Source organism: Poecilia reticulata, chromosome 16 (genome assembly GCF_904066995.2).
Source record: "Poecilia reticulata chromosome 16, P_reticulata-male-v2, whole genome shotgun sequence".
Lineage (NCBI taxonomy): Eukaryota > Metazoa > Chordata > Actinopteri > Cyprinodontiformes > Poeciliidae > Poecilia > Poecilia reticulata.
Genome location: NC_088845.1, coordinates 1,355,033 through 1,379,891, shown reverse-complemented (window position 1 = coordinate 1,379,891; position 24,859 = coordinate 1,355,033). Strand labels below are relative to the sequence as shown.

Sequence of the window (24,859 nt, the reverse complement as noted above, 5' to 3'; positions counted from 1 at the left end):
AAGCAGAAAGTCTTTTCTTCCTAAAACAAAATGTCAGCAGAACTTTAACTGTCTGCTTGATATTTGCTGGATTTCTTTTCACAAGGAACAAACTTTAAAACTTTGTAAAAATGTCACTGATTTGTGGCGACAGATTTTTGTTTCTGATCTGTTTAACAGTGAAGGAGAAGCATGGAGGATGACAGGCAGCTCGTCTTTACGGTGAGTAACTATGAAATGTTTCATTCACAACATAATGTCAGCATTTAAACATTTAGAGAGCAAAACGGTTCTACAGAAACGTGATGTTTGTGTTGCAGGAAACCTGAAGAGCAGCAGATGAAGGAGAGATGACCTCAAAGTCCAGCTGCAGAATGGAAACTACTCATATTATCAACTTAAATAATATTTTTGTATCATGTTCTTATCCTACAATCCACTGCAGATAAATAAATGTTTTTATATCTGGGATGATGTGTTTTTGTCGTACGTTTCAGTTTAAATGAAAATACATTCATAAAAATGTGTGTTCGTTTTTGAAAGTTATATTTTCACCATGTTATTCCAACAATGATAAATGTCTGAGTTCCAAACTAAATATTTAATTCAATGACTAAATATCTAAACTGTTTTAATTCCTACATTTAAAATAAACCAAAAACAAATGCAAAGAAAATTCAAAGTAATAAAATCAAAGAATAAATAGCTCTGACAAATTATTTTCTATTTTTCATTAAAGTGGTACCGATGGGTAAAAGCATGTGCTGATTATGCAAACAGGTTTTTACAAAATATGAGGAAGAATATCAAGTTCCACACCTAAAACTAGGAAAATGGAAAAAAATACCATCTAAAATAAACAGTATACAGTTAAAGAGGTTACACCAGAAAACTAGTTGCTCATAATACTTGTTTATTATCAAATTAGACTAGAAACTGTAAATTAATTTGCCTTTTTTTGAAATGCAAGTCACAGCGTTTCCATGTGTGGCTGTAATTCCCTGACCTGACGGCAGGGGGCGGTGGAAAGTCTCAGCGGCGGAGAGGCGCAGGAAGAGGAAGAAGCTACATAACAACACAGCGGACTCTCAGTGGAGATCCTGTGGCTCCCGGAGCCTGGATGCGGCTTCCCGCCCGGACTGAGAGCAGGTCTGGGCCGCAGCTTCCTGTCACATTTCTCGGTGTTTTTCTCTGTAAATCCGCCGTTAGTTTGACTCTTTTAGCCAAACACTGACGCTGTTATTGAACCGGCTGCTCAACGTGACATCAGAAGAATCTCCACAGAGTTGGTTTGACGTCTAGAGCTGCTTCAAGAAACTTCCGGAGACAGTTAGCGCTTTGAACGGGTGTCACGAAGAGAAATACCTGCAGGTGTTATTCAGGCTGAAGTTGGTGTCTGCTTGGAATTAAAGGGCTAGTACACTCTTTATTGTTCTGGACGTAATTAAATATGTGGTAATAAATCAGAAACGGTTGGACTTGTGTCACCCGGCGAGTTTATCACACATTAGTCATTAGCATCAATGTCAGATTATTTTGGGCTTTTTTTGTGGTTTACCTGAGATGATTTTGCATAAGTAGAAAACAGAACTAAGGATCATAAAAGAAAGTTTGGGGAAAAACGCGGATTTATTGATAGTGTCTTTTAAATCACATCAAATCAAATTAGGCTGAAGAATATCCATAAACACCCGGTAATATTTGGTTTGTCAAGAAGCTCCTGCCATCATTTTTGGCAGTTTGTAAAAACTAGTTTCTCAGCTCAGATCCAGCAGGTTTGCAAAGAAGCAATAATTAAACTTTTACTGCTTCAGATGCTCTGAAGGCATCAATGAGTCCAAATAAGGGCCTGAAAAGTTGCTAAATTTAGCAGAAGAGTTAAGTTGGCAACAATGATTTCCCTCGTTTTGACCTCCTCCGCTCACCCTGGTTTGGCCACGCCCCTCAGTGCCACTTGGCTCCGCCCAGGAAATATCAGAGAAATGTTTTTGATGCAGATTAATTTTCCTGATTCTGAACTTTTTCTTTAAGATCTGCAGACGGTCCCAGAGATGAACAGCCGTCTCCTGCTGTTGCCGTGGCGCCGGGGTTTCCGTCATGGCCGCCGCCTCCTCCTGTCCTCCCGGCGGTCCGGAGCGTCCAGGTGGTCCAGCTCGGACGGTCGGATCAGCCGCAGCCTCCAGGAGAGCTACAGGGTGCTGCAGCTGCCCGCCGAGGGCCGCAGCAGCCCCGCGGAGGTGAGGGCCGCCTACCTGCGCCTCGCCAAGCTCTACCACCCGGACTGCGGCGAGCCCACCGCCGACGCCGGGCTGTTCGCTCGGGTCGAGGAGGCGTACCGGGCCGTCCTGGCCCATCAGAGTAAAACCCGACAGCCGGACGGAGCGACGGAGGACGACGACGAGGACAAGACCCGAGGAGCCGCTCTGCAGCACCGACACTACCTGAGCTTCGAGGGCGTGGGCTCGGGCACCCCCAGCCAGCGGGAGCGGCAGTACCGGCAGGTCCGTGTGGACCGGGCCACCGAGCAGGTCCTCAGCTACCGCCAGAGGGAGCACGAGCGCGCGGCGGCGGCGGACGGGGCGCTGGCAGAGCGGGACGCCCGTCAGCGCAGCCACAAGATCAAGATCACGCAGGCGGTGGAGCGGCTGGTGGAGGACCTGATCCAGGAGTCCATGGCCCGCGGAGACTTCCGGAACCTGAGCGGCGCCGGGAAGCCGCTCAGCAAGTTCCAGCACAACCCGTACGCCGACCCCATGACCCACAACCTCAACCGCATCCTGATCGACAACGGCTACCAGCCGCCCTGGGTGGTGACGCAGCGCGACATCCGGGAGGGCGCCGCCCGGGTCCGGAGCCGGCTGCTGGAGGGCCGGGCGCGGCTCGGTGACCCCATGACCCCAGCGGAGCAGCGCCACTGGGAGCGGCTCTGCGGCGCCGCGGAGGAGGAGCTGGCGAAGCTCAACAAGATGGTGGACGACTACAACCTGATCGTCCCCATGCTGGGCATGCAGATGGTCCACTTCAGCCTGGCCCGGGAGGCGGCGCGGGCCCACAGGGTTGCCGAGCAACGGAGGGCGGAGCTTCTGCAGGTCCGGCAGGAAGAGAGGGAGCGGAGGAAGGAGGAGAAGAAGAGAGCCAACTCTGCAGGCAGGACTCCAGCTAAGAGGCGAGGGCTGGTGTCCTGGATGCAGAGTCTGCTCGGATACTAACCCTGCATAGCAACGGGCAAAAGACTCCGACCAGCCACTGCTTTACTCACCTTTAAAAGGAAAATTAAACTAAAACACAAGAGGGAAAACAAAGAATAATTTTTATCATCAACCCAGGGTGTTGGTATTGTTCCTGTATGGAAAGCTCTTATTGAATTTAATGTGACGATCATTAAAATGATCCGTTCTAATGATGGTTTGCACACAGACTGAAGGACTCTGGCACCGAGCGTTGGGTCGTCATCAGCTTTGTTTCCATCCAATGAATTTAGTGCAAACTTTTAAACGGTGGCAAAAAAGATCAAAGTGAATTAGCCTGTTTCCACCTACTGGTTTAGAGTGGATCAACCAGGGCACAAACACATAACTTTGTCACATGTTGACGTTACGCTTGGCTGTAGCAAACAGGAAGTAGATGTTGCTAACTCTGAATAACGTGGAGAAAACCTGGTCTGTGCCTTACCAGAGGCACGAAACCCAGGAGAAACTCTGCAGAAGCTCAGGAAGCGTCCAAATCTTCAGTGTGGGTTTCCTCTACGTCCTGTTCCTGTTCATCGCCTGGTTGATTCGCTCCAAACCAGTAGATGGAAACATGCAGAATTCACTTCTTTTTTTTTTCAACTTTTTAAAGGTTCACTCATAATTTGGGTGGCACTGTAAACGTAGCGAATGAGGTGAGAAGATGGAAAAAACAGACAAACACTAATGTTTGGTTACTGTGAGACATTAAAGATTATTTATTTAAAATCTTCTGGATATCTCACTTTGTGACATACAGTGCCACGCATGGTGGTGGCACCATCATGCTGAGGGGCTGTTTTACTGTAGCAGGGTGGCAGTGTTAGCAGATCATCCTCAGATGATCCTCCAGGTCTGGAGAATCGTCGTTTTACTGTGGCAGCGGCTGAAGAGCCACAGGGTTGCAGAGGACCACCGGGTCCTGGGCCCCCCGCTGCAGGGCCTCGGCTACGGCCCTGGGCGGCCCCGCCACGGCGCTCCAGTCGTGGGCGATGTACTGGTGGTACGGGTCCTGGGAGCCCTCCAGCTTCTTGGAGCGGATGTAGCTCAGCATGATGCCGAAGGTGAAGAAGCTGAAGAGGCCGACCACCAGCAGGATGAACATCAGCTCGTCAGGCTGAGGGCGACCTCTGGCGGAGGCCACCGCCTGCTGCAAAGCATCATGGGTAGTGTGGTTCCCGGGCCGCTGGAGGCCGCTGCTGTTGAGGCAGTGCTGCAGGACGGAGAGCAGGAGAGACTGCAGCTCGGTGCTGTTGAAGCGGAGCATCACTGCCCTCTGCTGGCCACTCGGTGCACTGCAACCAGAAAGGAAGAAACCTAGCATGCTTAGTTTTATTTTATATATAGTTCATATTTAAATTATGCATATAAAGGTTTATAAAAAAATTATAATAATATGCAGGAATTTCAAATATTTAAAGCATTTTAAACATTTCCAAAAGTATTTGGGTTGCACTGGAGGATAAATCTGATCATGTGAATTAAGAAAAGCCTCCATGAGAATAAACTAAACTCCTGAGTAATAATTAATCTTTAATGTGACTTTGACGATACATTTAGCTTTTATATCAGCAAAATCCGTCTTTTTATCTTTAAAAATCCTCATAATGACGAATATTTAACCCTAATCAAACCTCAGAGGACTTTTTTCTAGCCAACAAACTTCAGATTTTAATCCTGGACATCTTTATCTTTCCTGGCCGACCTTTTCAGAGCCAGTTTGTCTGGTCTGCAGGATGATAAGATCCAGTTTAAAGCCTCGTTTGGACCTACCTGGTGCAGCTGGGCTTCAGGAACATCTCCAGCTCTGCAGCAGGAAGCCGAACCCGTCCGCCCGTCGAGGTCACGCTCCACGTAGAGACCGCACGTCAACACGTCTAATGAAACGGGAGGTCGCAGGGAAAGGTTAACGGATCCCTGCAGAGGCTCCTCCAGCTGCTCAGGAGAAGAACCACGGGTCCGACCGGTCGGTTCTGTTGGATCTGTGTGAGTCTGGATCAGAAAGCTAAGGTTCTGTCACATGCGGTGGTTCTGTTTGGCTCTTACAGGGTCAGTGTGACGCTGACCTGCAGCCAGAGAACAAAGCTGCTTTCAGGCTGAAAACCTGCAGCGGAGCAGAGATTCAGTTACAGCAGATCCACCTCCAAACGTCCTCTGGCTGAAAATATTCTAGATTATTTTAATGTCATTTCCCACTGACGTAAACATGAATTTGTTCAGCAAGGCAGATGATTCTGGTAAAGTTCTGGTCCAGTTGTTCTTTCCAAGGAGACAAACTTAAAATTCTCCAGGTTTTCTGAACATTTCTTCTCCGAAGATGACCCTGGATTGACCTCCAGAAAGCCCAGAGAACCACTGGTGAAGGTCCATTTGAACACTACAGGAAGGTTCGGTTCTTGGAAAGGAAAGTTAAAAACTGCAGGTGATCAAATTCAGCAGAAATCAAACATGTTCAATAAAAACCCGATTAATGAGGTTCAGTTGTTCTGCTGAGGCACGGCGGTGGCAGCATCATGACTGAGGAGTGGGCCAAAATTATGAACTCAAAAAAATGATTTTTATTAAATCACTAAAAATGATGTGCATTTTCTTAGCTGATCAATAATAAACTAAACATGAACTATTTCATTTTTCTTTGTAGGAACAGGATGTTAAAACATAAATTCAAGAGTTTATCATGAATGCTTTAGTATGAAAGGTTAAATCATTTTAAATTGTCTATTCTCATCAATAAAAACTGGAACTACGTCAGACTTCATTTAAAAACACTTCCTGTTTTAGTAAAAACAGATGTAGCTGCACCATGGTGAACTTTAGAGAATAAATCAATGGACATGTGCTCATTTTCTATTACCATGAATTTAAAATTAACTGTTTGCAAATAACCTGGAGGAAAAATGATGAAAAGGAAAATTTAATGGAAGAAACAGAAAAAAACGAGCAAGAAGAAAACAGGAGGATCTGACAAAGTGACCGTGGGAAACATAAATCTATGGGATCATGAAGCAAAACAACTGAAAACAAAACAGATCAGGATCAATTAAATAAACACAAGATGGGAATCCAACAGAGAGGAGACAGGAAGACATGCAGTGATGAACAAACACCTGGAAATATATAATACTGATAAATATCGGTTATTAATATCGGCCCAAGTTTTCACATCCGTTCATCCCTACAAATAAGAAACCAGAGAAATGATCGACAGACAGACAAGAAGAAGAAAGGAAATATTTTTTCTGCTTGGCGAATCAGGCGGTTTCCCATGGCGACAGACAGGATGTGACATCAGAGTCCTTCATGTTGTCTCAGTTTAAGCTGAAGTGATAAAGCTGTCAGAACCACCTGAGAGGTTCTGGTGGTCCAGGTCAGATGTTTCCATCAGGGATAAACCTCATGATCATTCAAAGCCTTTCAGAGACGATGAACTGCTGAAGGATCCAGAATAAATCTGCAATCCGTCTGTCTGGGTGTTAATTCACTTCTTAAAACTGATATGAGTAACTTTTATGAACAATGTGGGTTTTTTAATATATTTATCAAACCTGTCACTATTAGTAAGAGAAACAGTCCGTGAAAAGATTGATCTGCTGCCTGAAGAAATGCTCCGAAAACAACCAATCAGAGCCAGGAGGCGGGGCTTAGCGCTGTCAATCACTCCGCCTGCACGCCGTCACAGGGATCCTTGGACTCCAGGAGTCTGGAAACATCAGAAGAGACGTGTGAGAATCAGCTGACCGGAAACACAGAAACAGGAAGTGGAGACTCACGATCCCTCCGCTTCCAGCGCTTTCTTCGCCTCTCGCGCTTCGTGTTCGTCCCAGATCTTCCTGTAGCAGTAGACCATGACCAGGATGAGCCACAGCTGCAGAACCACGATCAGGACGTACATCACGATCTCAGAGATCACCGCCGTCAGCTCCCGGTTGGCTGCAGGAAACCAGCCAATCACGTGTCAGAAAGCTGGACAGGTGTTATGCCCAGAAAAGCCCCCCTGCCCAAATTTGCATCCCCTGTCGCGGGAGCGCGCATCGCTCTAAGCTCTCGCATATTGACGAGGAAACGGATAAAAATATGACCGAAGAGGAAATTTTTAAGATATTTGTAACATTATCACGTTTCCTAACCATGTAATCCCTAATACGGTGGGTTTTATTTCGCAAATTATTTGAAATAAATACGGTTTTTACACTTTTATTGACACATATGAGTCGAACTTTTTTTCAGTCCGTGTCTGTTGTAAACGTTTCCGCAAATGGTTTGAAATTCTCTGCTTTGTCTTTTGATATCATAATAGCTCAAAAGCATTACAACAGAGAGCCATTATGTAGAACATTTTATATCATGCTTCACTTCTAGTCTGTTAATGTAGGAGGAAATGCAACTTAATTTATGAGCCTGAAAATATTGGCATCCGTCTTGTTGATATGAAACTTATAGCATTAGCTCAGAGAACAAGTGTAATTACGTAGAAGAGATTAAATCATTTCAACTCTTTATTTCCCCCAATTAGCACAGGGATGCATGTTTTGGCAATATAGATTTTGAGCCTGCCACAATATGCATCCCTTCTTTATTCCCCACAAATATTATCCTATCGATATAAAACATGTACCAGCAGTTCTTGGAACTACTCAGATTATGTAGAAAAAGTTATTTCACTATTAACTCTTGAATTCTTTAAATTAGCACAGGGATGCATTTTTGGACAATATGGATTTCCAGCCTGCCAAAATATGCATCCCATATCTATTCCCCTCAAATATTATCCAATTGATTTAAAACTTATACCAGCATTTCTTGGAGCTACTCTCATTATGTAGAAATAGTTATTTCATTCTTAACTCTTTATTTCTCAAAGTTAGCACAGGGATGCATTTTTGGGCAATATGGATTTCCAGCCTGCCAAAATATGCACCCCTCTCTATTCCCTTCAAATATTATCCTATTGATTTAAAACTTATACCAGCATTTCTTGGAGCTACTCTCATTATGTAGAAATAGTTATTTCATTCTTAACTCTTTAATTCTTCAAATTAGCACAGGGGTGCGTTTTTGGGCAATATCTCCAGCCTGCCAAAATATGCACCCCTCTCTATTCCCTTCAAATATTATCCTATTGATTTAAAACTTATACCAGCATTTCTTGGAGCTACTCTCATTATGTAGAAATAGTTATTTCATTCTTAACTCTTTAATTCTTCAAATTAGCACAGGGGTGCGTTTTTGGGCAAATTTCCAGCCTGCCAAAATATGCACCCCTCTCTATTCCCTTCAAATATTATCCTATTGATTTAAAACTTATACCAGCATTTCTTGGAGTACTCTCATTATGTAGAAATATTTATTTCATTCTTAACTCTTTAATTCTTCAAATTAGCACAGGGGTGCGTTTTTGGGCAATATCTCCAGCCTGCCAAAATATGCACCCCTCTCTATTCCCTTCAAATATTATCCTATTGATTTAAAACTTATACCAGCATTTCTTGGAGCTACTCTCATTATGTAGAAATAGTTATTTCATTCTTAACTCTTTAATTCTTCAAATTAGCACAGGGGTGCGTTTTTGGGCAAATTTCCAGCCTGCCAAAATATGCACCCCTCTCTATTCCCTTCAAATATTATCCTATTGATTTAAAACTTATACCAGCATTTCTTGGAGCTACTCTCATTATGTAGAAATATTTATTTCATTCTTAACTCTTTAATTCTTCAAATTAGCACAGGGATGCATTTTTGGGCAATATGGATTTCCAGCCTGCCAAAATATGCACCCCTCTCTATTCCCTTCAAATATTATCCTATTGATTTAAAACTTATACCAGCATTTCTTGGAGCTACCCTCTGCAGCACAGACGAAGAGCGCAGAGAGAAAAAAAAGCGACAGAGCGGCGAATCAGAGGGAAAAAAAAGAAATTACAAAAAAACGTCATATTTTGGCAGGCTGGAAATCCATATTGCCCAAAAATGCATACCTGTGCCAACTTTGAGAAATAAAGAGTTAAGAATGAAATAACTATTTCTACATAATGAGAGTAGCTCCAAGAACTGCTGTTATAAGTTTTAAATCAATTGGATAATATTTGAGGGGAATAGATAAGGGATGCATATTTTGGCAGGCTGGAAATCCATATTGCCCAAAAATGCATCCCTGTGCCAACTTTGAGAAATAAAGAGTTAAGAATGAAATAACTATTTCTACATAATGAGAGTAGCTCCAAGAACTGCTGTTATAAGTTTTAAATCAATAGGATAATATTTGAGGGGAATAGATAAGGGATGCATATTTTGGCAGGCTGGAAATTTGCCCAAAAACGCACCCCTGTGCTAATTTGAAGAATTAGAGAGTTAAGAGTGAAATAACTTTTTATATATAATGAGGGTAGCTCCAAGAACTGCTGTTATAAGTTTTAAATCAATAGGATAATATTTGAAGGGAATAGAGAGGGGTGCATATTTTGGCAGGCTGGAAATTTGCCCAAAAACGCACCCCTGTGCTAATTTGAAGAATTAAAGATTTAAGAATGAAATAAATATTTCTACATAATGAGAGTAGCTCCAAGAAATGCTGGTATAAGTTTTAAATCAATAGGATAATATTTGAAGGGAATAGAGAGGGGTGCATATTTTGGCAGGCTGGAAATCCATATTGCCCAAAAATGCATCCCTGTGCTAACTTTGAGAAATAAAGAGTTAAGAATGAAATAACTATTTCTACATAATGAGAGTAGCTCCAAGAAATGCTGGTATAAGTTTTAAATCAATTGGATAATATTTGAGGGGAATAGATATGGGATGCATATTTTGGCAGGCTGGAAATCCATATTGTCCAAAAATGCATCCCTGTGCTAATTTAAAGAATTCAAGAGTTAATAGTGAAATAACTTTTTCTACATAATCTGAGTAGTTCCAAGAACTGCTGGTACATGTTTTATATCGATAGGATAATATTTGTGGGGAATAAAGAAGGGATGCATATTGTGGCAGGCTCAAAATCTATATTGCCAAAACATGCATCCCTGTGCTAATTGGGGGAAATAAAGAGTTGAAATGATTTAATCTCTTCTACGTAATTACACTTGTTCTCTGAGCTAATGCTATAAGTTTCATATCAACAAGACGGATGCCAATATTTTCAGGCTCATAAATTAAGTTGCATTTCCTCCTACATTAACAGACTAGAAGTGAAGCATGATATAAAATGTTCTACATAATGGGTCTCTGTTGTAATGCTTTTGAGCTATTATGATATCAAAAGACAAAGCAGAGAATTTCAAACCATTTGCGGAGAACGTTTACAACAGACACGGACTGAAAAAAAGTTCGACTCATATGTGTCAATAAAAGTGTAAAAACCGTATTTATTTCAAATAATTTGCGAAATAAAACCCACCGTATTAGGGATTACATGGTTAGGAAACGTGATAATGTTACAAATATCTTAAAAATTTCCTCTTCGGTCATATTTTTATCCGTTTCCTCGTCAATATGCGAGAGCTTAGAGCGATGCGCGCTCCCGCGACAGGGGATGCAAATTTGGGCAGGGGGGCTTTTCTGGGCATAACACCGGTCTGGGCTGGCCCCGCCCCCCAGCGCCTCTCACCTGCGGCCACCACGGTGAGCTCCACCTCCTTCTCCACCACCACGTTCTCGGGCTGCCGCGGCAGGAAGAGGGTGCGGCGGAAGGTGCAGCGGTACGTCCCGCTGTCGTTGAAGGTGACGTTCTGGACGTAAACGGCGCCGATCTGGACGTCGTCGTTCAGCGTCCCCTGCCACTGCAGCCGGTCGCTGAAGTCTTCATGGAGGACGTTTGCGTTGGGGTGATCATAGTGGAAGATCTGGGGGGAGGACGACAGCGCAGGGATGATTCAGGTCAGCTAGCTGATCAATCAATCAAATTTTATTTGTATATTTCAGCAGCAAAGCATTTCAAAGTGCTTAACATCATTAAAAACAAAAACACAGTCATGTAACATTGAATAAACTTTTTTTTTTAAATCATTAAAACTCTTCTATTCCCCAGGACTTTAGTTAAAACGTTGTTTAACTGGGACTCTAACCCTAGTTTAGCCATAAGCAACTCTAACCAGGTGGGTTTTAAGTTGAGATTTAAAGGCTCTCAGTGTTTCAGCTGTTTTACAGTTTTCTGGAAGTTTGCTCCATATTTGTGGTGCATAGAAGCTGAATGCTGCGACAGACTGGCGACCTGTCCAGGGTGACCCTGCCTCTCGCCTGAAACGTTGGCTGGAGATGGGCACCAGCACCCCTCCCGACCCCACTGAGGGAAAAAGGGTGCAAGAAAATGGATGGATGGATAGAAGCTGAATGCTGCTTCTCCTCGTTTGGTTCTGGTTCTGGGGATGCAGAGCAGAACCTGAGGGGTCTAGACAGTTGGTACAGCAGCAACAGATCTTTATGTGGTGCTAAACCGTTCAGTGATTCAGAAGCTAACATCAGTATTTTATAGTTTTTCTCTGAGCTACAGGAAGCGACTGGCCACAGTGGCTTCCTGCAGCTGATCAGGACAGAAACCTCTGGACACGATGCGCAAAGACGGATTCCTCATAAAATGAAGAACAGTACAGAAAGTGCATTCAGTCAGAGGCTTCAATGCTGTCACTGTAGTACTGACTGCTACAGGAGTTCCTTCCTGACCACAGCCATCAGCAAGTACGACTCTATAATGAGTTAAAACAACATTTAATTTCCATTTGGGATTAATAAAGTAGTTTTGAATTGAACCCAATTAAATGTATTATTTATTGATATTAATTGAAAATATTTTGCTGATAAGCGAATCCCACATATTATCAGGAAACCCTCCCACTCACCAAACAAGCCATAAAAATTAGAAGAAGTATAAATTAAAGTAACTTGCATGTGATTTACCTCATTTTAAATTATATAATTGCTAAAATAAACGATATTTTATTTAGGTCTGAACAGTAGCACATTAATATCTAAAGTAATTTATTTTTAGATAAAAAATGAATTGTTATGACTTGTGAAATAATTAAATAATTTGCTAAAGTTTCAATTTGAAATGGCTGTTTTATCCGTTGAATGGATATGTTTTGAGAAACAGGATATTATGGCTAGAAAAAAGACAGAAATACATAATCATGTCATCTCTGCTCTGATTGGCTGATCAGGCCCTCCTGTCGCCTCCTCCCCCAGACACACAGGCTGCTAATTACCTTTTTTTTTTTTTTTTTAAAAGCAGTTTCTGATTGCGTGACCTTGTTTTTTTTTTGTTTGTTTGTTTTTTAAGCAGTTGCTTATTTCCCGATAGTTCTGACTCACATGTGTAAACTCGTGGTTCTCGGGCCGTTTGAAGTGCCAGTCCACCGTGGCTCGGGCCGACACTTCCTCTCTCTTCTTACAGGAAATGCAGCCGAGCAGGAATCCTTCTCCGGCCACGGCTTCGGTCATGGAGTCCACCTCCGCACAGCCTGCGTGGCACCAGGGCACTTCGCCGGAGAGCCGACCAGTTAGACAACAAACATTATCAGTCAGTCTGGAGATCAGATGATAAAGAAATGAAACTAGAAATGTGATCCTGTTAGTTTTGTGGTTTTTGTCTTTGAAGGGAGAAATATAGAAATCTCTTCCTCTGAGGAACTTTGTCTTCCATCAGTTCAATGATTTTTGTATTTTTTGTTGCCGTACATGAGTTCAGACCTGGAATCTGATCAGAGACCAAATCAGGATTTAAGTTTTAAAGTAACACTTTGAGCTGCAGATGTCTGAGCCGTTCTGATTTCTTCTTCTTCTGTTCTTTAGTTCATCTTTTCTCTGGACGCATCGTTTCCGTTTGGACAGTTTCTCCCTCTGGTTCTGGATGCTGGCCACCTGGCATGATTTCCAGTTGCTACATTGTGTAACCGTGGCAACAAGATATTGTTTTTCCAACAGAGCAGGTGATTAGCATCTCAGAACCTCAAATAACACCTGAACTTTGACCCCATGTCCCAGAGGCTTCATGGAAGCAGAGAGGAGATGGAAGGAGTTCAAAGGTCAACGTCTCTCCAACCAAACAGCCTGACAGATTTAAAGAGGAGCAAAAGCAAAGGAGGCGGATTAGCACAGCCAGCTAGCAATTGATGATGTCATCCAGGACTTGTTACTGTGTAATATCAGATATTGAGCTGTTAGCAACAGTCTTCAGTCAGAGGCCTCTTCAGACACGCTGCAAGACTGACTGCTACTGGACTCGACTGTTTGAAGGTGTTTGGAGGATCTGAGTCACAAAAACATTTAATTGATTCACCTGCAGGATGAATAAAGGAGTTTTGAACTGAGCTGAATGTAAACATCTATTTTTTAAACTGACTTGGTTTCAGTGATTTCTCATTTTGTGGTTCTTTAAGCTTCTTCAACCAGCATGAACCCGATTCGTGTCCCTTCTGGCTGGTTCCGGCTGAAAGCTCAGTGCATTTTCATGCTGGACTCACCAAGAAGGCTGAAGGCGACTAAAAACGTCCAGCAGCTCATCGTTCTGCAGGGGAAATATTCAAACAGCTGCTGCAGAACAGGCCCGACATTCCCAGATCCAGGAAAGTTCCTGCACACTGGAGTTACTCTGGACTCCGGACCGGCACCATGCTCTTCCTGCAGGTCCGCTCCACACTAATCCATCAGAACTTCAGATATGAATCATCAGACATTCAGAGCCTCTGAGGTTTTACGGTAAGCTGTCCCTCTGCTGTCTCATCTGACTTTAAGGCGGCTAAATTTAGAGTGAGAATCCGGCGCTGGGCGTGTTGGGAGGCAGCAGAAACCTGAGATGATGAGACGTTCTCCGTGGCAACGTGACCGTCCACGCTCAGCTACACTGGGACGCTTTGGAGGGTTTCCTTCAGGAAAAAGATCATTTGAGTTTAAAATCTGTTTCTTCTTCTTCTCTGATGTCCTTCGTGTAAAATCACCTCGCTGCGTTTTGTTAGACAAATATGTGAAGAGCAAGCAAACCCTGAGGTGAAAGTAAATATTGTCACGTGCAGCAGGAGGGTTTCATGTTGTCTGTAAATACAGATCATGTCCAGCAGGTCAGAGGTCACGGCTCAGGCTGGACGGGACTCAGTGTTAGGATCAGGGACGTCCCAGCAGGACAAACACTCTTCTGTCAGCAGTTTGATTTGTTGCTGCTATAAAAACGCTCCATTTATTTTGTATTTTCACAGATTTGAATCTGAATCTTTATTTGATTTTCGTTCTGAAATACAAACATTTTCTGTTTGATGGTCAGAAACAAATGATTTGCTTTTCATATTAAAAGTAATAAAAATAACATTTATAGTAAATAAAACTGAACTAGTTTTTGTCAACAGGCCTCTGATTCTGGTGACTGTTTTTAGTCTGTCGTTTCTCATGTTTTCACCACAAAAAATAACTTAACATATAAAATACAAACTTCTGAAGCATCCATGACTGAGGATGAAACGTCTGTGGAAAGTTTCCAGCTGTTTGCTTTGCCTGATAGAACCAGAACTCAACTCTTTGCTAAAAGACGTCATGATTTATGGCATCAGATGTTGCTGACTTGCTAACAAAAAGTGCAGCAAAGCAGGTTTTAACACCCAGACTGTCGCCTGCAGAGGGAGCAGCGACGTGCTGCATCTACAACTTCTGGAAGGAAATAAAACAATGTTTCTCTAAGCTTCACATTATGCTATTGGCATCAGATCTCCTCTATAGAACATGCTTCAATTTTTATTTTTTTTAGTTTTACCATAATTGAGACATAATCCACAGATTTGAGTGAATCTGTGTGAGCTGGTACCAGGCAGCGGCCCGGTCCATCTGGAGTCCAGGCTCATGAAGCAGATGCCGGCCCGGCCGCTGACGTGATGAATGACCTCTGACCCCGCCGGGTCAGACTGAACACCATGTGGTCATCTGGGTGTTTGTCTTGCTGCAGCGAAGCGTCCCTGCCCCTTCGACCTCAAACAAGAACAGAAATCAGACAGAGCAGCAGAATAAACAGCGAAGCAGCAGAGGGGGGGGGGGGGGGGGGGGGGCTTCAAGGAAATGTTGACATATGAAAACCCTGCATGCATCTGTAGTCTGACCAGAACAGGGAGAGCCTGCTCCTCTCTCTCTCTCTCTGCTGCTGCTGCTGGCGTTTCTTTTATTTTTAGCTCAGATCGAGTTTCCAGCCGTCGCTTCAGCTGCTGCAGGCTGAGCGTCTCCCAGCCAGCCGGACACAAGCTGTTCGCTGCACAGGCTGCAGCATGTGAGCTGACCACTGCAGGAGGCGACAAACCGGAGGCTGAGGGACGCAGCATGGGACGTCTGGAAACTGCAGAGTCACTGTGATGCTCCGAAGCGGGAAGGTAAAAACGCTCTTTTACTCTTTACGCTTAGAGCCGTGAACTGCTCCGATGGAGAGTCAGGTTGGAGCCGGAAAACGTTTCCTCTAGTCTGGGTTTTAACGCAGAACAATGAAACTCTGTGAATATCTTAGGAGTTCTGTGTTTGAAACAGTTGATACAGTCATAAAAGATATAAAAGACACATAAAATATTGTAATAAATACGATGAAATCTGCATATTTCTTCTGTTTCTGGGACTAAAAAAATCAGGTACAAGTGACAACAAATCTACTGCAGAGCTGTTTCATAAATTATCTAATAATTCACAAAGTGAGTTTTTCAATCTGTCAGGTTTATTTGTACAGTTCAGCAACAAGGCAGTTCAAAAAGATTTACACAATAAAAACACAAAAATAAAAGTCATAAAAACAGCAGGCTGTCACCAAACATCACATCGTGTCTACAGCCATAATCATCAATACACATCATGTATTTTCATATGCTTTGATCACATGCAATCAATAATGCAATCTTTATAACGTTGCTGGATGGAATAAATATTCATCTCAAATAATTATCAGCTGCACTTTTAACCTGGTGTAAACCGAAAGCTTTTTTTATTGGCTTCTATCTTTGAATTTTAATAAGTTCCTTTTTATTTTTCATCTTTGTGACTGTGAGAATATTTATTCTTTTCTGTATTTCAGTTCAGCGTGGTTCACCAAGTGACAAAACGCTTCAAAACTTTCTTTTTAAAGCTTGAAAGACGTTGAGTCAGATAAATATCCTGCAGATTTCTTTTGTTCGCATTATGACATTTACCAGAAGACTTTCATCATTGATATTGATGAAAGAAATTCCAACTTAAACTATTTAAAAATGTTTTGCTCTGGACCCAAACATGTATAAAAGTAAATTGTTTGTTTTTCCATAATGAGGGACGAAGCAAACAATGCAGCTCCTCCTGAATCCGAGGCTCAGATATCCGTCCGTCCAACAATATGATTTGTAAATATGGTGAAATGAGTTTGAGATAATCCAATAAATGAACCAAACTGCTCTTTCTGAAGCTACACAGAGATTTAAAATAACAAGACAAGCTGATGAAAAGTGAAAACCTCTTCACTCAGAGTGTCTGCATGTTTCCTTCTTTCCGTTGTTTTTATTTTCAGCTGCAGTCAAGGTGACCTCCTCCCATCCGCCCCTTTCTGTGGATGACATCTGATCTCCTTCTGGTGGGATCAGATGAAGTGATGCCGCTACAGGAAGCAGGTGGGACCTCACTGTGCTTCACACACCCACTCCTAAATATCGACCCCTTTATTACTAATCATTTCAGAGAGTTTGCTCTGAATATGTCTTCATTAAACACGTGAAACAGAGTTCAGGTTAAAAAATGGATGCACAGACTCTGATCGGACACCAGATGTCGCTTTGACACTGTGAATTCTTCCAGTTTGTATTTTTTCCTCCCTTTAAATGACCTTTAAAGTTCAGAAAGTTGTGGGATTTTTTCTGTATTTGCTGTTGTCCGTTTCGTATCTGAATCTGTCATTGTGGTTTTCTTGTGGACGTACAAAAAGGACCGTTATTTAGGCGAGGTGTGTTTTTATTAATAAAACTGCCTCAGCATCGGTCCAACTGAATGCTTCGTTATTTAAATCATAAAGTTGATGAATCGCTTATTTTAATCTGCTCGCTGTGCTTTGTGTGGTGTAAACACTCCTTCCTCTCGCCACATCTTTGGGTACAGTTATTTTTCCCGGAATGTACCAAAAAGTTTTCAGGCGGGGTGTGTTGGCGTGTTTAACTTCAAACTTATCGGCAGTTTAAGTAAGTATTTAGACTTTTTATCTATGACATGTGAAACGGCTCAATAGAAAATATAATTTTAGCTGTAATAATTTCTACAGTATGCCCGGTTATGTTTCTGTAGCTCCGGCGGGGTTCGGTGTCCTCCCCTGTCCTTTGACCCAGTCTGCCGGTTAACTCACTTCGTTCTTTTTCACTTTCCGACAAAAACCGCTTTTGTTCGGCTCTTTAACCCGAGACGGTTCGGCTCTCTTGCCAAGCGTACTTCAAAAATTAATCTGATAAAAGTGACTAACAGACTGGAGATGGACGGCGTTGTGTCTGCTGGAGGCTGAACCCTGCTGGTGATCGGTTTTCGGGCCTCTGGGGGTCCGCGGGGAGCAGCCGTTAGCCGGCTAGGAGCCGTTAGCTGCGGCCGGTAGATGCCTCCTCCTCCTCCTCCTCCACCACCCTCGCCTCCCGCTGCCGCTCCTCCTGCTCCGTTTCTCGTCTGAGAATGTTGATGTGTTCCTGTGAGAAAGTGGATTTCAGCATCGGCTCCCGAACCGTGGCCCGGCTCGTTTTCGAGGCCGAACAAGACGGCAGAACCGCAGGAAACTCTTCCAATGGGAGGTAGGAGCTCCAAGTTTGGGCGTAAAGTTTCTCAGATCCGGCGCTGAAGCGGATAAAGGGCTGTTTCACATATTTACATCACCTTTAGTTAAACATCTGAAACACTTAGTCCGGTCTGATCCGAACTGGGTCACGTTACGCTGCTCAGATGTTTCTGGAATGCAGTTTAAATGTTGTTCAGTGTGGAAACTGCAATGCTGTGACCTTTACATCTCCTTCAATGGAGCAAGTCCAACTTGGACTGGACAGATAAAATATGGGGATTTTAAGGCTCATTTCACCGTTCAGAGCAGTTTAAGGAGGTTAACCATGAAAACAAAAATACTGAAACAATTTTATGGCTAAATTATTCATGTAAATCGATCTTTTTGGCATATAGAACACCCTGAACAGGTTTGAAAACTTTACTCTGAAGTATTCAGTATAAAACAGGATGGCACAATATGAACATTCAGGCCGATAACTGATATTTACCATTACTACAATAAACCACCAGGTTTTCCTGAATTTAACCCCAAATTACTTGTTGAAAAATCGCTATTTTACTATTGTTTTTCTTCTGTAAAATGTTCGACAGAAAACCCAGCATGGGAAGCTGAAATACGTGTACCGGGATACTTGGCACCGATTGGCTGGCATTTGCAAAGCAGCCAATCCAGGAGCGCCATTTTTACCCCATTGGTGCTGATTGGCTGCCTGGATGTTAGCATCTGCTTTAGCGCCAAAACGACCTGGATACTTTAACATTTATGAAGGTATATCTGGTGTTTGACCTGATATTGTGGGTTTTGGAGGGAGTCTGAAGCTGATGTTTGTCTGCTTCAGTTTAACATCTCAGTCCTGCTGCTTCAATGTCTCTGTCACATGACCAAACAAATGCCACATGACCAACTTCCCCCATCAATATCTGTAATCATTGTGTTTTAAATATTAATGCCTTCATATTTCAGTTTGCGGTTGAACTCTCATCGGCTGCAGTTCTCCCGCTGGAGCCCATCTGCCGTGACCTTTGACCCTGAAATAAACATGTTGAATTTGTCCTTTTCGAGTGTTTTCACACCTGGACTAAAGGTGGCATAATTCAGCTGAGCTTTGACTGGTCCAGGTGTTTCAGATGTTGAACTGCAGCTGTCGGCCTGGATCGTTTGAAAGCAGTGGAATAGCCCTTTAATCAGTCCGACTCTAAAGCTCCTCTTTCCTCTCTCCGCTCGGCTCGGCTCGGCTCGGTTCTGGTCGGTCCAGGAAGTTGTCGGCTCATCGTGTTGTCTTTGATCGCTCAGATTGTTTGGAGGATCAGGCTGTGCGGCTGCTGAGATTACGGTGGATTACTGAGGACAAACAAGCCGCTGCCCAGATTGTTCCTGTTCAAACAGATCGCTGCGATAGCGCTGGACGGGATCCGGATCGTTTCCCTGGAAGTTTCTGCTTTGAGCACAAACAATGGAGCGGAGCAGCCGGCTGCAGGGCTGCTGCATGGTTGCCGCCGGCCTTGGTTTGGGCCGGATCCGGGTCTGCGGATGTTGGGTTCTGTCTTCTCTCTGTTCTGGTCGTTGGCTCACAGCGGATACAACTTTCTGCAACTTTTCAGTTCTTACTAAGGGAGTTTCCTCACAGTTTTTAAATATCTCCTCTCATACATTCACTAATGTCTTAAACGGTGCGTTGCTTGTTATATTATTCACCACTGGCTCATTTATGGAAGATGATTAGTGCCAGTGAAAAAAATGCCAATTCTAAATTTGTTTTACATAAATTAGAGGGAAATTTTCAAAATTCTCATTTTGTTTTACGGAAAATGGAGGAAAAAATGTAACAATTAAAAATATTATCACAGATATTTGAGGAAAAAAAATCTGAGAGCTGAGAAAAAAAAAGTAAATTCTTTATAATCTGTTACAATGTTGATTAAAAATGGCGACTTTTGAGAAAAAGTTGTTTTTATCAGTTGTCTTCTGTAAGCTCATCAAATCAGTCGGTTTCTTGACTCTGGGATTTTCCGTGATGGTTGAACTCGTCAGTCGCCATCATGAGGCAAAGTGCTTCCTGTCTGATGGCGCTGATGGCGCTGATGGCGCTGATGGCGCTGATGCCGCTGATGGCGCTGATGCCGCTGATGCCGCTGATGGCGCTGATGGCGCTGATGGCGCTGATGGCGCTGATGCCGCTGATGGCGCTGATGCCGCAGACCAGAACCAGAAAAACATTCACTTACATTGACAGTTTTTTCCTTAACATAATAACTTCCTGGTTTTCATGCTGGTCTTTAGATTAAAGTGGCAGAATCTAGTTTAATGCTGCAACCAAAACGATCAGAACTTCATCCAGAGATGAAGGTCTGTGTGTTGAGTGAAGCGTATTGATCAGATCTGTTCTGCAACACGAGCTAATAATCAACCGTGTGGTCACATGACCCAGAGCGGCGGCGGCGGCGTCCGGCTGAACATCAGCTCTCTGCTCTCTCCACTCCTCAGGCAGACTCAGGTCAGGGTGGCGAGCCGCCGCCGCACCGCGCCTACGCTCGCCTGACACTCTGATGCTGGCGCCGTCTGGCGGGAAGTTTTGGGCCAGAGGTCCAGAGGCTGCAGCTGGTTCTGGTTCTGGTCGGCTGTTGGAGTGAAGGAACGTCTGCGAAGCCGTTCTGAAACTGTTCTGTCTTCCACCAAACTTTCCTCAGCGTCACAGGGGTCGTGACCTGAGCCCCTCTGTCCGGCGCCAGCAGCATCATGGCGGAGACCGGGTCGGACCCGGCCGTGGCCGTGCAGCAGTGACCCGATGATGAGCTCGTCGTCCCCACTCAGAGTGGAGCCCGTCTCCGTCCCCACCCTCACCGTCCTGCCGCCGTCCTCAGACACAGAGTCCTGGTCCCGCCCCCCCAGCCCCAGACCGCCGGGCCGGTCCCACCGCAGCAGGACCAGAACCAAGCGGCGCTGCGAGGGCCCGGCGGGCCTGCATGGCGGTGCCGCGCGGCCGGGATGGGGCGAGACGCCGCAGATTGTGGTGGAGGATGGCGAGCGGCGCCGCAGCCCGTCTCCCTCGGCGGAGCGGCGGCACGAGGACGGCCCGTCACATGACCTGCTGCTGCCGCCGCCCCGGTCCTGGTCCAGAAGCCCCTCCCCCGGCCGGCGCTCCCGCTGGTCCCTCAGGAGCCTGCTGAGCAGAGACTCAGACGTGGACGGCTGTAGGTTAGTGAGCAGTCAGTCGGCACTGGACCGGACCGGACCGGTCTGCAGTTCTCCTTCAGCTCATCCACATTCAGGTCCAGAGAGGCGGTACCAGATTACCAGGCCTCAGTAATCAGATTAGGGACGTTTTTGTCAGAATTTCAGAACCGCGGAACGGATCAGAACCTTCAGATGATTCATGGTTCTGTCTGATGTGAGCTGGCCTGTTTCTGACCCGGTCAGAACAATCTGGCTCCATAACCTGCATGGAACCTGCAGGTTACCCGGGTTCTAATCCCAGCAGGAATGATGTAAACAAACAGGGAGAAGCTGCTGAGGAGGCGGGATCACCTCACCGTGATGACATCATCTCCAGCCAATGGGAGCAGGCTCTGGCTCTGATGATGTCATGTGAATCCAATCAGATCAGACGTGCATCACTGCAGTGGGCGCATGAGCAGCTGCTGCATGTTGACCATGCTGAATCATCTGCTGCATGTTGGGTAGAAATAAACACATTCTGCTTCAAGTTTAGTTCAAATAATTCATGTATTTAATTTAATCCAGACCTTCAGATTTTCTTTGATACATTTATTATTCTCTCCAAACGTTTGTCATAATTTGCCCAGGTCGTGGATTATTCTGAGTATTCATGTCGGTGTGTGATGGGTATTTTCTTAAACCTGAGAGAACCACAGACGACGTACGTGAGTTTTCCACCAAACCTCTGCAGAAGGAGACGCAGTGAACTGCTCCTCCAAGCCGCTCACCGTGTGCTCTGAAAACCTTCAGTCTGTTTGTCTCATTTATTAGCAGGGGAGAAAAAGGTGTGAACAGGAATGGAGGGGGTGAAACCCACATCCTATCTTCACAGCAGGATGTGGATTCAGACGGAGGGGAGACAGAAACTGAATTAACACACAGACGGGTTTTACAGCTCAGGACTAAACCAGGAGGATCCAAGTCACCATCTGTACAAACAGGCTTGAAGATTTAATTCTGTCTCCCCAGTTTTAACAAATTTGAACACTAAACCTCTAAATAAAAACTAGTAACATAAAATTACAAATGTAAGAATAACAAACATAATAATTCTAACAGTGTGTTGCCGTTGGAAACCAGTTTTCCTTATCAGCACTCAGACATGAAGCAACAGGAAGAGGAAAGAGAGCACATTTAATTTTTAATCAGATAAAAATCATGACACTAGCTAGATGTTTAATCCTCCATTAACATGCCAGAGCCAAACCACAAACCAGATGAGATTATCTGCTGCAATAATCTGTGAAACTAACACCAGTCAGTCTCCGCTGTGAGAACTTGTTCATCACAGCATCACAACCTGTCAGCTCTTCCATAGAAGTCACTTTTCCTACACCAGCTTCCTCTGTGTCACTTCCTTTGGGGAAAGTGGATGGAGGCAGCTAGAAATCCCACGTTTCTACATGTTCATATTATAACGAACCTCCGGTATTCTCAGGGTCAGAGTTCACAGCTAAAGTCCATTGTTTGTAAGATCTTCTCTAAAATTCACTTCAAATTCAGAAATACTTTATTAATCCCCAGAGAAAAATGTAAGATTGTTTAACTCGTATTTGAAGTTTCTTCAGAATGTAATGTAAATGTATGTTAGTGGTGGGACTCCATTAAAATATTACATGGAGTTGATTTCACAATCTCCAATTACCTGCAGACCCTGAATGCAACATTTTTAATTCTTCATATTTTAATCTACCACATGCATCAATACACACGGAGATTAGGCTGGAGGAGACTAGGCTGGAGGAGACTAGGCTGGAGGAGACTAGGCTGGAGGAGACTAGGCTGAAGGAGGAGACTAGGCTGGAGGAGACTAGGCTGTAGGAGGAGACTAGGCTGTAGGAGGAGACTAGGCTGTAGGAGGAGACTAGGCTGTAGGAGGAGACTAGGCTGGAGGAGACTAGGCTGAAGGAGGAGACTAGGCTGGAGGAGACTAGGCTGGAGGAGACTAGGCTGTAGGAGGAGACTAGGGTGGAGGAGACTAGGCTGGAGGAGACAAGGCTGTAGGAGGAGACTAGGGTGGAGGAGACTCCAGCTGTGTCAGCAGGATGTTCTCCTGCTGGACCCTGGGATCCTGCCAGACGTTACAGCTGGAGCTGAGCTGGGTTCACAGTCTCGGTTTCACTCTGCAGGTATAAAACTGTTGACTGTAAACATTGACGGTGAGGAGCAACATGGCTGCTGGTTCTGGATGGTTCTTGACCTCCAGCTCGTCCTGGTTCCGTTGGGTTTGCTGTTTGATCATTGGAGCCGTTTTCTTCCTGTCATCTCTGACTCTTGAGTTTTTAACCTGATGTGAACGCAAACAGGAAGCTGATGTTACATCCTGAACCTCCATCTTCAGACCTCTGCTTTCACCCACTTCCTCTCCACGCTGTCGGCTCGTTTCATCTCTGTTCTCTTTGGCTCGGGTTCGGACCGCTCCTCATCGTCTGCAGATTACACTGAGGGACGGCCATGCATGCGGGCCTGGCTCAGGCCAGCCTGGATTATCATCTGGACTCTAATCCGAGAGATGGACGCAGGTGGGGGTTAAGGGATTGGGTGGGCTCTGCTCCAGTCAGGCCAGATATTCTGCTCAGATGAAGCCAGATTAAATAATCTGTGTTTTACATGTAGAACGGTCTGGTGGTGAACGTGAGGCTGCAGTTTGTCCTTCAGCTCAAACCTTCAGTTTTCCTCTGCCTGGTCATCCTTATCTGAGCAGCAAGGCCTGCTCTTCCTCCTCCTCCTCCTCTTCCTCTGCCTCCTCCTCTTACTCCTCCTCCTCGGCTGCAGAGGGATTAGGGGTCGGCTGACAGACGGCAGCCCGTTACCGGCTCTTGTGTTCGGGCTAGTGGGTTGGCTCGGTCCGGTACCGGGGAGCTCCGCCCGCGGGACGCCGCCGCTTTCCGATCCGAGGCAGAGCGACTGAAAGGCGGCCGAGCGGCGGTCGGTGATCCGGCCCCCTATCCGGATCCCCGGGCTTTCTGAGTGAGCTCACCGGGGGAACAGGCAGCCAGCGGCCGGCCGGTCGGTCGGCGGTTCTGGTCGGGTTTCATCTGGACCTCTGCCGCCTCATGACATGTTTGAGTAAGTGTTGCTTAGCGGGGCCGCGCTGCGCTGCCAGCCGGCTCTCTGCGCTCCTAGCCCGGCTTATCTCCGGGGAAATGAACCGTATCCTGCAGATTAGAGCGCAGCGCCGGTAAACAGAGATCTGACTGAACGGCTCGCTGCTGCGGGGCTCCTCCATCCCGCACGGAGCGCGAACAGCGCGGCCCCGCATGGCGCTGCTGCTGCTGCTCGGCCTCCGGACCGATGCTGTGCTGATGCTGCTGCTGCAGGCTGCAGGGCTGCTGCTGCAGTCTGAGCAGCAGCCCTGCAGCCTCTACGGATGATTTACTGACGGGTTTAATGTGATGAAGGCAGAAGAAGTGAAGCCGGTTTACCGTCCTGACCTGTTGATCTGATCCTGGTTAGCCTCCATCTTTAACCAGCATGGACTGGTTTCCAGTATGAGGGAGAACTGAGGTTTTAGCAGTTGTGGTTTTGCCTGCTGAACATCATGAATTAAAATCATTTCCGTTCTGATGTTCTTTACAGAAACATCATAATCCATTTTATTTTTGGTTTTAGTTGTTTTGTTTTGGATATTTAAAATGTCTTCCAGCTACAAGTTCTTTACAAAATGAAACTTTATTGGTCTTTGCATGATGACGTTATCAATAAATTACTT

The 24,859-nt window shown here is 44.9% G+C and overlaps 5 protein-coding genes across 22 annotated transcripts in view; 3 read left to right on the top strand and 2 right to left on the bottom strand.

The window, feature by feature from the left end:
* The window catches only part of LOC103477511 (uncharacterized), a 33,949-nt gene extending 33,501 nt beyond the window's left edge, over positions 1 to 448 (top strand). For all 9 annotated transcript variants that reach the window (XM_081616782.1, XM_081616786.1, XM_081616781.1 and 6 more), the window contains 2 exons: positions 160 to 201; positions 300 to 448. In XM_081616782.1, the coding sequence (XP_081472908.1) occupies positions 160 to 182 (23 nt within the window). In that variant the 3' untranslated portion in view covers positions 183 to 201; positions 300 to 448. The remainder of the gene's footprint in view (positions 1 to 159; positions 202 to 299) is intronic.
* A 571-nt stretch (positions 449 to 1,019) lies between these two features.
* dnajc28 (DnaJ (Hsp40) homolog, subfamily C, member 28) lies at positions 1,020 to 3,935 on the top strand. 2 transcript variants are annotated; one of them, XM_008430669.3, is made up of 2 exons: positions 1,020 to 1,128; positions 2,011 to 3,935. In XM_008430669.3, exon 2 carries the CDS (start codon positions 2,031 to 2,033, stop codon positions 3,186 to 3,188), a length of 1,158 nt encoding a protein of 385 aa, XP_008428891.1. In that variant the 5' UTR covers positions 1,020 to 1,128; positions 2,011 to 2,030; the 3' UTR covers positions 3,189 to 3,935. The 2 variants fall into 2 exon arrangements, with proteins under 2 accessions (XP_008428891.1, XP_008428893.1); XM_008430671.2 differs by having other exon boundaries at positions 1,031 to 1,128; positions 2,019 to 3,935.
* LOC103477513 (potassium voltage-gated channel subfamily E member 1) lies at positions 3,897 to 5,989 on the bottom strand. Its single transcript, XM_008430668.3, has 2 exons — positions 4,980 to 5,989; positions 3,897 to 4,501 (listed from the first exon to the last, which is right to left on the bottom strand). Exons 1-2 carry the CDS (start codon positions 5,003 to 5,005, stop codon positions 4,078 to 4,080), a joined length of 450 nt encoding a protein of 149 aa, XP_008428890.1. The 5' UTR covers positions 5,006 to 5,989; the 3' UTR covers positions 3,897 to 4,077.
* Positions 5,990 to 6,104: 115 nt separating this feature from the next.
* Positions 6,105 to 15,139, bottom strand: LOC103477517 (sodium channel regulatory subunit beta-1). Of its 3 annotated transcripts, none has more exons than XM_081616791.1 (5): positions 14,938 to 15,139; positions 12,510 to 12,676; positions 10,810 to 11,044; positions 6,977 to 7,136; positions 6,105 to 6,906 (listed from the first exon to the last, which is right to left on the bottom strand). In XM_081616791.1, exons 1-5 carry the CDS (start codon positions 15,023 to 15,025, stop codon positions 6,861 to 6,863), a joined length of 696 nt encoding a protein of 231 aa, XP_081472917.1. In that variant the 5' UTR covers positions 15,026 to 15,139; the 3' UTR covers positions 6,105 to 6,860. The 3 variants fall into 3 exon arrangements, with proteins under 3 accessions (XP_081472917.1, XP_081472918.1, XP_008428895.1); XM_081616792.1 differs by lacking the exon at positions 14,938 to 15,139 and adding an exon at positions 13,661 to 13,943 and having other exon boundaries at positions 12,510 to 12,723; XM_008430673.3 differs by lacking the exon at positions 14,938 to 15,139 and adding an exon at positions 13,661 to 13,943.
* A 196-nt stretch (positions 15,140 to 15,335) lies between these two features.
* gramd1a (GRAM domain containing 1A) overlaps positions 15,336 to 24,859 on the top strand; it is a 28,386-nt gene continuing 18,862 nt past the window's right edge. Inside the window, exons 1-3 of one of the 7 annotated variants that reach the window (XM_081616770.1) lie at positions 15,336 to 15,541; positions 16,693 to 16,792; positions 20,619 to 21,126. In XM_081616770.1, coding sequence (XP_081472896.1) covers positions 20,717 to 21,126 — 410 coding nt within the window. In that variant the 5' untranslated portion in view covers positions 15,336 to 15,541; positions 16,693 to 16,792; positions 20,619 to 20,716. The other 6 variants (XM_081616769.1, XM_081616773.1, XM_081616771.1 and 3 more) reach the window with 6 other exon arrangements.

Coding starts and splice junctions, on each gene's coding strand:
- dnajc28 (XM_008430669.3), top strand. CDS start 2,031: ATGAACAGCCGTCTCCTGCTGTTGCCGTGGCGCCGGGGTTTCCGTCAT.
- LOC103477513 (XM_008430668.3), bottom strand. CDS start 5,005: ATGTTCCTGAAGCCCAGCTGCACCAG. Junction 4,502..4,979: donor CTGAAGCCCAGCTGCACCAG/GTAGGTCCAAAC, acceptor TTCTGGTTGCAG/TGCACCGAGTGGCCAGCAGA.
- LOC103477517 (XM_081616791.1), bottom strand. CDS start 15,025: ATGAGCCTGGACTCCAGATGGACCGGGCCGCTGCCTGGTACCAGCTCA. Junction 11,045..12,509: donor AGAACCACGAGTTTACACAT/GTGAGTCAGAAC, acceptor TCCTCCCCCCAG/ATCTTCCACTATGATCACCC. Junction 7,137..10,809: donor GCTCACCGTGGTGGCCGCAG/GTGAGAGGCGCT, acceptor GGTTTCCTGCAG/CCAACCGGGAGCTGACGGCG.